Source organism: Prionailurus viverrinus, chromosome A2 (genome assembly GCF_022837055.1).
Source record: "Prionailurus viverrinus isolate Anna chromosome A2, UM_Priviv_1.0, whole genome shotgun sequence".
Lineage (NCBI taxonomy): Eukaryota > Metazoa > Chordata > Mammalia > Carnivora > Felidae > Prionailurus > Prionailurus viverrinus.
In genome coordinates this window covers 5,393,738-5,406,728 of record NC_062562.1, presented here as the reverse complement: position 1 = coordinate 5,406,728, position 12,991 = coordinate 5,393,738, and the positions used below count along the sequence as shown (strand labels likewise).

The 12,991-nt window shown below is 49.3% G+C and overlaps 1 protein-coding gene across 2 annotated transcripts in view; it reads right to left on the bottom strand.

Annotated features, from left to right (window-relative positions):
- The window catches only part of INSR (insulin receptor), a 142,295-nt gene that overhangs the window by 27,601 nt on the left and 101,703 nt on the right, over positions 1 to 12,991 (bottom strand). For both annotated transcript variants that reach the window (XM_047828799.1, XM_047828806.1), the window contains exons 9-11: positions 11,993 to 12,160; positions 7,028 to 7,229; positions 232 to 503 (exon numbers count right to left, since the gene is read on the bottom strand). In XM_047828799.1, coding sequence (XP_047684755.1) covers positions 232 to 503; positions 7,028 to 7,229; positions 11,993 to 12,160 — 642 coding nt within the window. The remainder of the gene's footprint in view (positions 1 to 231; positions 504 to 7,027; positions 7,230 to 11,992; positions 12,161 to 12,991) is intronic.

The window sequence follows — 12,991 nt, the reverse complement described above, 5'->3', positions numbered from 1 at the left end:
CTGACACCTCGGAGCCTGGAACCTGCTTCGGATTCTGTGTCTCCTCTCTGTCTGACCCTCCCCTGCTTGCACTCTGTCTTTCTCTCTCTCTCTCTCTCTCTCTCAAAAAGAAGTAAACACATAAAAAATTTTTTAAATAAGTAAACTAAGAAACGATGAAGGCAAATCCGCTCCAGTAGGCAGAGGGCTTCAGCCTGGGGCTCCGGGCACCACGATGCGCCCACCACCCACCTTCGGGCATGGTCCTGGCGCTGACATAGGCAGCCACGCTGCACCTCTCCTCGGGGGCATCTTGGTTGCAAGCCTGCAGCTCGATGCGGTAGCCGGTGAAGTGACGCAGGCCGGAGATGACCAGCGACTCTTTGTTCACCACCTTCTCGAAGGGCTTGTGCTCTTCCGGGCTCGTGGGCACGCTGCTGGAAGTGTTGGGGAAACCAGGCACCGTGGGCACGGCGGCCGTCACGTTCCCAGCGTCGGCGAGGGCCCTGCGCTTCCGCGACGGCCTGTCACAACAGCAGGACACAGGCGGTCACACGATCCCCATGTTTAAAAAAAGAAAACCGTGGACGCTGGAGCATCAAAGGCTCAAAATCAAAGACCGCGGTGCAGCGGAGATGCGAGCAGGCACACAGATGAAATGCAGGTTGCCAGGAGTTACAACCCGGAGCGGCTGCCCTCGGGGTGAGGGGGGGGGAGCGGGGCGCCCCAGGACCACAAGCGGCAGCCCCACACCAACATTCCCCTGCATGTGCTTGATTTCAGGTTTTCACTGTGCAGATGGCTCAGCCACCCAGGCTCAGTGTTAAGTATAAGATGCCCGAAGCATGTGAGAGTCTAGCTTTTCGGGAACCCGGTCACACAGCATGGACCCAACAGCTCCAACTACCGGCCAGCATCAGCAGTGTAAACGGGAAAAATGCATCTTCTAGATCTTATTTTCCCTTTAGGGCGTCTGCATAATAAGAGCGACTAATTTTTCATTCTTGGGTTAAAGAAAAAAAATCTTACCACTCAAGTTGGTAAGGGGAACTCCAAAAGAAGCCCCCCAAAACAAAAAAAAAACCATGCAGTCGACACACGTTTTCCCCCCATTTAAGAGGATATAAGAAATAAACGCAATTGCCTAAAAATTTATAAACACACACCAAACAAAAGCATAAAGAAAATCCAAATTATTCACCATCCCACCGTCCGCTGTTTCCTGTGGGCAATTTTTTTTTTTCCTGGAAATATTATGTGCAGGTACAAAGAAGACCAAGCTGGCTTTATGACCCTTTGTTCGCTTCTTGTGTCGGACACATTCCTCAAATACCTTCCTTCGAACATAATGCCTTAAGTACTGAGCAGAGAATTTATGATTTTTTCTTTTTCAACGTGAAGGTTTCCCCCTCCTTGCTACCCAAGTACTGCCTGCTCGCGGCAGAAAACTTGGAACACTGGAAAATATTCAGTTGGATGCGTGAGCCAGAATTTACTAACCGTCCTCCTATGTTACCTAATACAGACCTACCTCGTGGTATTACATTTTTGCATCACTGTGTTTCACAAGATCCGGCTCTTTTAAAGATTGACGGGTTGGGGCGTCCCCGTATCAGGCGGGTCTACTGACACCATTTTTTTTGCCAACAGCGCTTCCTCACTTTGTGTCTCTGTGTCACCTTTGGGTGATTCTCATCATGGTAGGTTTCAAACGTTCTCAGTATTCTTATATTTGTTACGGGGATCGGTGATCAGTGCTTACTACTCGCAGAAAGCCCACATGATGGTTTGCATCTTTTAGCAAGGTTTGTAAATGCAGGTGTGTCTGTCGTTTTGTCAGACATAACGCCCTTGCACATACCCAACAGACTACAGTGTGGTATAAACATGACATTTACATGCAGGGAGAAACCAAAAAATTCACGTGACCTGCTTTATTGCGATATCCGTTTACCACGGGGGTCTGGAACCAAACCCACAACGCCCCTGAGGCATGCCTGCGCAAGTGTCCCAGGGTTTTTTGTTTTTTCTTTCCTTTTTTTTTTTTTTTTTGTTATTGTAAATATTGCTTCGATCGTTGTCTGATTGTCTTATTAGATCCTCAAAGTAGACTCTTAGAAGAGAAATCACTAGGCTGTATCTGTTCATCCCTCTGGCGAAACTGCTCTCCAGGAGCTTTGTATTGACCTGGGGTCTCCCCAGCAGCCCCTCAAAACTGCACCTCAGGACCACCACATCAATACTGAGGGTTACAGGGTTTCCTGGGGTTTTGTTTCGTTTCAGATTTTGAACCAAGAGACTCCATATTTTTTTTTCATATTCTGTTTTTATAGTCTAACTATTGCTAGTATACCTACTGGCTTTTTGTTTATTTACATTGTAGCTTTCTTTCCCAAACTCTGCTCTAAGAGCGTCAGAGTTGATATTCTTGGGTTTTCAAGGAACACACTAGAAAAAGAGTCAGCAAACTCTTCCTGCAAATGCTAGAAAGTAAATATTTTGGATTTTGTAGGACACACGGTCCACATCTCTACTCAACTTTCAATGGCTTTCCAGCTATTGTGGCTTGGAAGCAGCCATAGACAAAATATAATCAGATGGGTGTGGCTGCATTCCAATGAAACTTCATTGACAAAAACGGGCAGCCAGCCTGCACACCGTAGCTTGTCTACCCCTGCCCTAGGCTATCCGCAAACACAAGTGACCTTATTTCCCACAATCCATTCTTTACTATTCTAATTTCTATTTTGTATCTTAGTGCATTGGCTGGATACCCAGGAAAATGTTAATTAGTAACGGTGACACGGAGCTTCCTTCTAACTATGACTGGGAGCATTTCAGTACAATGTTACCTCGGCTGTTGGTTTCATCTAGAAAATATTTACCTTGTAGCAGAAGCATTCCGACTCCTACTTTTATACGAGGCCTCTTGTTTCCCTCAGTTAGAAATTTTTTTAATGTTTATTTATTTTTGAGAGAATAAGAGACAATGCAAGTGGGTTAAGGGCGGAGAGCGAGGGAGACACAGAATCGGAAGCAGGCTCCAGACTCTGAGCTGTCAGCGCAGAGCCTGACGCGGGGCTCGAACCCACGAGCCGTGAGATCATGACCTGAGCCGAAGTCGGACGCTCAACCGGCTGAGCCACCCAGGCGCCCCTCAGTTAGGAATTTTTAATTAATGCTGTTGAATGAGATTATCATAATGATTTTCCTCTTTGGACCTCTCGATGAATTATCCTATCTCCTGATCATAAACCATCGTCACACTTCTGAGTTAAACAAAATTGTCAGCATGCTGTTTCAATCAGGACATATGGATCTAAAGTCTCACATTAGCTGGTCCTGGGGTTTCTGTTAATGTAGCATCTTCATCTGTGTCTGCTAAGGGGTATCATTGTTAGTTTCATAAAACAACCTGGAAAGAGTTCCATAGATTGGTATGCTCTGAGAAGTTTCCATATTACAGCAAATAGCTGCTCTTTCAGAATTTCAAATAACTCACCTGTAAAACTCGCTGGGTCTAGGGCCTTTTTGTGACATAATTTTTTTAAGGTTTTGACTTGCAATTTTTAGTCATTTTCCAAGGTTATTAGAATATTTAATTTTTTCCACTTCTAGAATCAGATCAAATTGAAACGTCCCTCTTCACCGAAAGCTTCAAATTGAAGAACGCAACACTGTCCAGGAAATTCAACATGAAAATCTTCCTTCGACCCTAGTTTTCTGTCTCCTGCCTTACTTCTCATTATTTGTGACTTTCATCCTTAGATTTACAAGTTCAGCGATCTTGATTTCCCCTCCCCTACAATTTGTATTTTCACCTTTTTAAGTTGTTTCTTAACTTCCAAAATCACTGAAGGCTACTAACTTGCACCGATGCCCAGTGTTGGCGGTATTCTACGAGTTCAAGGTATGTGATACTCTCATTTCCACTCTTGTCCAAATGGACTTTAATGAAAGTCTCTCCACGTCTGCTTCTCCCAAAGGGTATCAAAGCGATTGACTTTCAGTCACCAGGAAGTTCTCTGCTCAAATGCTTGAGGTCAATTTTTAATCTTTACCATAGTCAGAAAACATGTGGTCAGAAAACGAACCCTCCTTGGGGGCGCACGTGTTATGATTTTCTGTTGGGTCAAAAGACCAGTGAAATTCTTGGGTGAAAACCAAAGATAGACCCATGTCAGCAAGATTCAGAACACTTCCATCCAAGCACAAACGGGTCAACTGACCAGGATGCTGGTGCCTCGTGAGTAACTACTGAGAAATGGGTGTCTGAACAATGGGAAACAAGGAAGGTTCTCATCAAATGAGCCGAATGTATACACAGTGGTTCCCCTTTACCCGCAGTCTGGGCCCTCAGTGTCCACTGCCTACACACCCCACAGGCTCACACTGGTCCCCTGGTCACTGCTCAGGGACAAGTGCGCTCCTGGCGTTGTGAGCCCAGAGACGCCGCTCAACACCCCACCATGCACAGGGCGGGCCCCACAACGGACAACGATCTGGCCCTAAATGTGAGTACATCTGAGCTTGAGAAACCTGGGTCTGGACCAAAGCCTCAAATTTCTAGGCCTTTCTTTCCTATAGATTATATTCCAAGTGGCCACTAGAGGTCAGACCAGGGCCACGCACACATGCCTGAAAATAAACAAGGGAACCCACTGTGAGACAATGAAATCCCTCCACATGGCCCTGATCTGCCTGTCTAGCCTCCCCTCTGGTCTCCCTCTGCCCCCAAAGAGCCCGTGACTCATCCTGAGGCCCTGCCCTGCCCTGGCATCTTTCTGCCTGTCCTCAGTGGGGTTCTGTGATACGGCACACCTCTGCTCCCACGCCCGCAATCCTGCACCTGTCACCCCAGATCAAAACGCTCTGTCTACACCGTAGATGTTGAGAAATTAACATTTAGCAGGTGGATGCATGGAGGGGGATGTGTGGCATCTCAGAGGTACCCACAAATTACCCCCTCCCTCGTGTGTGTGTGTGTGTGTGTGTGTGTGTTGTGTTGTTTTTTTTAAGTAAACTCTGTGCCCAATGTGGGGTTTGAACTCCCGACCGGGAGATCAAGAGTCGCAGGCTCTACGGCCTGAGCCAGCCAGGCGCCCCTTGATTCTGTGTTTTAGTAAGAGTGTGTTAGTGAAGATTTTTTTTTCCCGACATTCATGCCCAGATCCCATTTCGGGGTGAAGGCAGCTGACGTATGGACTCATGAAGCCTCTGGTAAGGGCAGAGCAGACTGTCACATGCATCAAGCCACAGAAGCCCCTGGAGTCTCAAAGGCACACAGCATGCTTCCTGCCCTGTCTGGCCGGCTGGCCCGGCACCGAGAAGTTGCCAGTGGCCACGCAGACATTCTGCAGGTGAGTCATACCTACTGTCCTCAGCACCAGGGCTTGAAAAGGATTTTCTGTGGAAACAAAACCAACCACTTTGAGGACAGACAGAACTCCTTCAGAGAGACCTCTTCCTTCCGACACTCTGAGAGCCACGCTTCCTCCGAGCAGACCAAGGGCACCCTGCCCTTCGCCATGGACCACTCATCCCAACGCCCGAATCACATCTTCTTCAGCAGGTGCAGAGAACACAGAAAGGGGGGCGGGGGCAGGAATCAGACAAAGTACCCGCCAGAGACCCGGCCAGCCGGGATCCCCCTCGGATGTCAAACTTGATCACATTTAAACATCACAGGTGACTCGGCCGTTTGCTCGAGCCCAGCAGCGTTTTGTTTTTAACTAGTAAAAGAGTAGCTGCCTCAATGCCTGGGCTGTGCCATGAAGCGCTCTTTTGGACTCGGGGTCACCGAGGAAAAACACAAGAAAGAATTTTTTTTTTTTTTTTTAATGTCACATCTCGATGGTTCTGGAGACACATCTATTTGCGTAAGGAGCGACGGCAGGCATTTGAAAGGAGCCGTTTTAGAGTCTTCCTTTATCCCAGTGTCAGCGCTTTGGGGTTTCGATCCACTTTGGAAATGGCCCTGTTCCTCAGATATTTCTGGGTACCCCATCTGCCGAGGTCTGTAAGGGGAGTGAGGGAGGACGTGGCTCACAGCCTACGGTCGCTCACTGGCTGCCGTAACCTGGGGCAGAGGACTCTCCAGCTGAGAAACCCAGGCTTTGGATCCAAAAAAGAGGAAGCGACTGGGGGCCCCTGGGTGGCTCCGTCGGTTGAGTGTCCGACTTCCGCTCAGGTCATGATCTCACGGTGTGTGGGTTCAAGCCCCGTGTCGGACTCTGTGCTGACAACTCAGAACCTAGAACCTGCTTCCGATTCTGTGTGTGTCTCTCTCTCTGTCCCTCCCCCCTTTGTGCTCTCTCTCTCTCTCTCTCAAAAATAAACGAACTGACTGCAAAGAGTCACGAACCCCTGTGATGCACGCAGCACTGCTGGTGTTAGGGGGGTGGAGGCAGGGATACTGTTTGTCATCCCCCAGCACACGGGACGGCCCCACGGCAAAGGAGGGGGCTGGCTCCAAATGCCGAGAGTGTCAAGGCTGAGAAGCCTAGGTGACTCACGTGCTCTCGCCGTCGTAGGAAATAGGAACCGTGATTATCTGCACTTGCCGGACAAGTAAGCCTGAGGCCTCGAAAGAAACGTGCCATGTACCTAAATGTCTCTGCAGACAGCTGACTAGCCTCGAGTCATTTTCGCTGCAAACCCTCTCACATCGGATGGGATATCAATAAGTCCCTTCATTCACCGAAGGAAACCCAACCTTAAACAGGAGAAGCCTCCAGCTTTTGAAGATGCCGTAGAAATTTCCAGAAGGATGAGACAGCGGCATAGATGAACAAGGAGCACGGGCCCGGGGGGCCCTCCTCAGGGGTGTGCCTCAATAATCTAACGGAGCTCGTCTGAGAAGTCAGATGGCAGCCCACGGGTGGGACGAAGGGTTTGGGCCACGTCGGGGAGCAAATGCTGAGGGTTTTTTTGTTTTTGTTTTTTTTTTAACTTTTCCCCGTTTGGGGTGAAGTTCCCCTCTGGGTGCCCACTTCATCTCGTTCCCCAGGGAATGACCCCCAACACCAAGCCAATGAAAAGTCCTGACCTGGGCACGAAAACCACATTGTGCAGGTAATCCTCGAACGTCTTCCTGAAAGAGGACTCCTCCAGCTCCTTCAGGATCTGAGAGTCGGTTTTGGGACATGAGCAGCATTCGCCAGCGGACTCCTCGTATTCACTCTGATTGTGCTTCTGGGAGCCCTCGGACTCGAACGGCGGGGACCAGGTCCGGGAAGGCAGCTTCAACCCTAGAGACGGGCAGAGCAGGTGGCCTGAGATCTCTCCCCGCCTGACCCCACAACACACACACAGCCAAGGGGGGGGGTCTTCTCAGAGGGGCTGGGCACACGGGGCAGCTGTGCAGGTCTGTGTGTCCCAGAAACTGTGAGACACCATAATCCCATCAGGCTGGAGACCGTAAGGTAAGTAGGCATGACCCTGCCTCATGGACCTTACAATCTAGTGCATGTGGATGGAGGGATCCACAATAAACTAATAAATACGTATGCCATGAGTCAGCTGGCAGGGTAAAAGGACACAGGATGCCTGGGGGTGCTGTTTTTCACGAGGTGGTCTCGGAGAAAGCGACCGCTGAGCAGTCCCAAACTAAGTAAAGGAGTGAGCTATGCACATACCTTGGTGCAAGCAGTTCAGATGGTGCAAAAAGCAAGTGCAAAGGCCCTGTGGTAGGAATTTCCTTGGCATGCCGAAAGACAGCCCCCCCCACCTGCTTGCATTGTTTCTCTCTCTCAAAAATAAATAAAAGCATTTTTAAAAAATTAAAAAAAAAATAAGCACAGAAAAAGGAATCAGGAAAGAAAGAAAGAAAGAAAGAAAGAAAGAAAGAAAGAAAGAAAGAAAGAAAGAACGAACGAACACCAACTGCTGGAAGGTAGTGTCCTAAAAACACAAAGTTGCTTTTTTTTTAATTTTTTTTGGAAATTTATTTATTTTCGAGAGAGAGAGAGAGAGAGAGCATGAGCAGGCATGGGGCAAAAAGAGAGGGAGACACAGAATCCGAAGCAGGTTCCAGGCTCTGAGCTGTCAGCACCGCGCCCGACGCAGGGCTCGAACCCACGGACCGCGAGATCACGACTGGGACCGAAGTTGAATCCTTAACCTACTAAGTCACCCAGGCGCCCCCAAAGTTGCTAAGCGCCACCCTGGCTGTGTCTTGACCCGAGTCCGGTCCCAGGGGTGCCTGCCATCCATCGTGTGGGCACAGCCACACTTCTGATGCAACCAGGCACATAAAAGCTACTTTCTCCAGGCACAATCCACGAAGGGCCCTGGGCTTCACCTATCCTGCAGCCAGCCCTGGTGCCTGCAGCCTCCCAGGAGCTCCTGAGCATTTTTCTTCTCCCCCTGAATGCGTCCTGGAGACAATGGGCTCCAAGGACCTTCCCGTGAATGCTGAGTATCCACTCGGAAGCCCAAGTATTTATACAGCTGTGAAAGCCTACAAGGGACTCTTAAAAATACTTGGGACGTGTATTAATAGACACGGACTAACCTGGCTGGGTTAACCATTAAAGGGACTGGTAATGGCATTATAAATGGAAGAGAAAGGTAGGATTTCCTGAGTGAGGGAGGCTGCTGAGAATTTTCTGGAGAGGAAAGGACCTTTCGTGAGGTCAGACACAGCTCCTCACCCCCCGTTACCCTTTCTGGCACCCACGGCAGGGCACTTGGCGCCGCGTGGTTTTTCTCTGACTACGCAGTGAAAGTATGGGTGACGGGGCACCTAGGGACAGTCCCGTCCACAGAGACGGGAAGCAGATGGTGGGAGCCAGGGGCTGGGGGAGTCAGTGCTTCACGGGGACAGAGTTTGGGGAGATGAGAGAGTTCTAGAGCTGGATGGTCACGATGGTCACCCAACAGTGCGAATGGGCTTTAATGCCACGGACCTGGACAGTTAGAAATGGCTAAGATGGTCCATTTTATGTTATATATACTTTACCATGATTTTTTAAAATGCAGTTGAGGGCACCTGGGTGGCTCAGTCGGTTAAGCATCTGACTTGGGCTCAGGTCATGATCTTACGGTTCGCGGGTTCTACCCCCGTGCTGGGTAGAGCTCGAGCCTCACTTCAGGCGAGTCCCACTTCTCTGGCTCCGCCCCTCGCTCACTTGCGCCCTCCCCTCCCCCCCAAATAAAAACGCAGTTGATAACACTGCAGTGTATAACTAAAATATGCTAGGGGAACAGAACTTAAATGTTCTCAGACACACAGACAAAAAAGATAAAAATAGGAGGTAATGGATGTATTAACTAACTACCTGGGAAAAATCCCTTTACAGCATGTATGGGTATCAAAATCATCCCAATGGACACTTTCACTACCTTCTGATTTATTTTACCTTTAAATATCTTACAACTCAAACATACCTCAATAAAGCCGAGTGGGAGGGAAAAACATAGCTGATACTAATAGGAAACCAGGACTGGTCACAGTTAGCAAGCTTACTTATTGTGTGTATTTTTTTAATTGTGGTAAAATACACATAACATGAAACTTACCATCTTAGTCATTTTTAAAAACGTACAGCTCAGGGGCATTAAGCACATTCACACTGTCATGCTCCCACCCCCACCATCCACCGCCAGAACCTTCCATCTTCCCCAAACTGAAACTCTGTCCCCATGAAACAGGGATTTCCCCGTCCCCTCCCCCACCCCTGGGGCCCACCATCTACTCTCTGTCTCCATGGATGGGACTCCTCTAGGGACCTCCAATGAGTGGAATCATACAAAATCTGCTCCTTAGTAAGTTTATTTTTAATTACATAAACTTTGTGATCATTACAAATTAAGCCATTTTTTTAATGTTTATTTATTTTTGAGACAGAGAGAGAGAGAGAGACAGAGCATGAGTGGGGGAGGGGCAGAGAGAGAGGGAGACACAGAATCCAAAGCAGGCTCCGGGCTCTGAGCTGTCAGCACAGAGCCCGACACGGGGCTTGAACCCGTGAACCATGAGATCACGACCTGGGCCGAAGTGCACGCTTAACTGGCTGAGCCACCCAGGCCCCCCAAGCCATGTTTAAATAGCCACATTGTTGGGGTGCCTGGGTGGCTCAGTCGGTTAAGTGTCCGACTTCGGCTCAGGTCACGATCTCACGGTCCGTGAGTTCGAGCCCCACGTCGGGCTCTGTGCTGAACAGCTCAGAGCCTGGATCCTGCTTCAGATTCTGTGTCTCCCTCTCTCTCTGACCCTCCCCCGTTCATGCTCTGTCTCTCTCTGTCCCAAAAATAAATAAACGTTAAAAAAAAATTTTTTTTAAATAAATAGCCACATTGTAATGACAGATTTAGACTTCCAGAATAAAAATGGTTACCCTTTAAAAAAAAAAAAAGAAAGAAAGAAAAAGCAAAGAAAGTATCAGGGGCCACTGCCGGTGGTGGTTCAAGCTGGTGGTTTCGGTTACTCGAATGCAGGGCCAAGAGCTCACAGCTAAGCCGAGGAATGTGCTTGCTCTCGAGTTATATAAAGCATGGAAGGAGATAAATCACGTTTGCAACCCTCAGCTCAGGCGGGGAATGAGGTCACAGGCATACATATAGCACATGATCTTAGAGCTGGGACAGCTCCCGGAGATCATCTGGCCTCCTGCCCCTTCTCCCAAAAAGGAGGCAGCCAGAAGCAAGCTCAGTGACTTGCCCAAAGCCCTACAGCCGGAGCGAGAGGTCCAGCCGAGAGCAGCCCGTGGGCTCAGGGCCTCGGCCAGGCCTCACCAGCCGTCCCTGAGCCTCCGCCCCTGAGGTCAATCACTGAGGAAATCACTAACTTAAAACAATCTAGAGAAAAATAAATACAGACAAACATAAAAACAAACTGACCAAAAAAAAAAAAAAAAAAACCCTAATGGGGGAAAATGACATCTGTTTCTCCAGTATGATGGGTTTTTTTTGCTTTGTTTTGTTTTTAAATCCAATTTTAATTAAAATTCTAAGCTAATTTGGGGCGCCTGGGTGGCTCAGTCAGTTAAGCATCCAACTTCTGCTCAGGTCATGATCTCGTGGTTCATGGATTCAAGCCCCACATCAGGCTCTATGCTGACAGCTCAGAGCCTGGATCCTGCTTAGGATTCTGTGTCTCCCTCTCTCTCTGCCCCCAACCCACTCACATTCTGTCTCTGTCTCTCTCAAAAATAAATAAACATTAAAAAAAATTTGCAAAAGTAAAATGTTAAGGGGGCGCCTGGGTAGTTCAGTCAGTTAAGCATCTGGCTTTGGCTCAGGTCATGATCTCTCAGTCTGTGGGTTCGAGCCCTGTGTCAGGCTCTTTGCTGACAGCTCAGCGCCCGGATCCTGCTAAGGATTCTGTGTCTCCCTCTCTTTCTGCCCTTCCCCTGTGCACGCTCTGTCTCTTCTCTCTCTCTCTCTCTCTCTCTCTCTCTCTCTCTCTCAAAAATAAGTAAAAACATTACAAAAAAATTTTTTTAATTTTAAACTAATTTATACCAACTAGTTTGAAGCGCAAATAATTTCCTATTTTTCTACAAATGGATGAAGCCTGTTAAGTAAACAAGATTACAGACTGAGGGGGGAAATCATCACTAGTATAAATTTTTAATGGAAAGCACAGAAGAGAACAGATTGCCACTCCTTGCTGTCTCCAGTCCTTAAAACGTGAGGGTCTAAATTCAGGGGCTAGAACTCTTCCCTGACTTTGTCAAGAGCCTCTCCATTCCTAGCTCAGCACAAAAACCCAGCGGGTTAACACAGCCACATCCCCACAGGGAAAAGGGCGGGGGGGGGGGGGGGGGGAGGAGAAAATTCCAGAAGGAAATGGTGGCAAGGCATAAGAGCTATCTGGTTTTGACGTGAGTCTCCAGGGTGTCATCGGGTTGAGAAACGTGTGTGCACGTTCTTGTATGAGAGGCTGTGGAGTGTGTGAGCGTGCACACACACCCACACGTACCCTGGGAAAACCAGGATGTGGGGAGATGTTTCCCTCGAAGCGGGACAAAGCAGATTGTCCGCTCCCACACACCCCGCCCGCACTCACCTTTGAGGCAATAATCCAACTCATACAGCTCGCTGTCCTCCGCCTGCCTCTCCCAGAACACCAGGTAGTGCGTGATGTTGCCATTGGGGTCCGAGGGAGGCTTCCACTTCAGAATGATCTGAGAGGAGGAATTCGAAACCGAGATAGGATCCAGGGGGACGGAAGGGTCTGCAAAGGAGAAAGGAGACAGGTCCACCGTGAGCAGGAGGCGACTGGCTGTCGGGCGGGCGCAAGGAGGACACACGTGTTGGAGAAGTCACGCGGGTTTTCGCCGCGGTGATGACTGAACCTCAGAGGACGCTGGAGGCCTGTCGACGTTCGCCCGGCAAGCACACTTGTCCACTTATACCACACATCACATTGCCATTCATTCATTTACGCAACAGGCATTTACGGGGCTCCGGCCGGGCTCCAAGCTCTGTCCTGGGCACTGGGAAGACGCTGGGGAAAAGGAAGATAGTGGGAAGAGACAAACTCACGTTTTTCTGGTTAACGTGCACCCCAAATGGAACCCAGCCGTGGGGCGACCGTCAGCACTTGGATCCCAGTCGTCCTCATCACTGGAGTGGCGGCTCATCTAAGAGTCCCCCAAAATGCACTACCTTTGGGCCCCACAAAACCTACCCCTCAACAATGCAGGTGGCTGATCCCTCGGTGGGGGGGGGGGGGGGGAGACTCAAGGCAGAGGAAGCTAGAAGTTTCCAGAAACTGTTAAGTCATTTGGTATCATTGGAGGACACGAGATGAGGGGCACCAGCCAAAAAGGCCGGGGCTAGCTCATGAAATTTGGGCTGTGTCCCCTGGGACAGGGCTTCTCACCCCCAGTACTATGGACATTTGGGGCCACATAATTCTCTGTTGTTGCTGTGCAGGATATAGGGAAAGCATCACTGGCCTCCACCCACAGCCCCACGTCCACCGTCACGACAACCAAAACTGTCTCCAGGCATCACCAAGCATCCCGGGGCGGCAGTGGGGGGTGGGGGGGGGCGAATCACC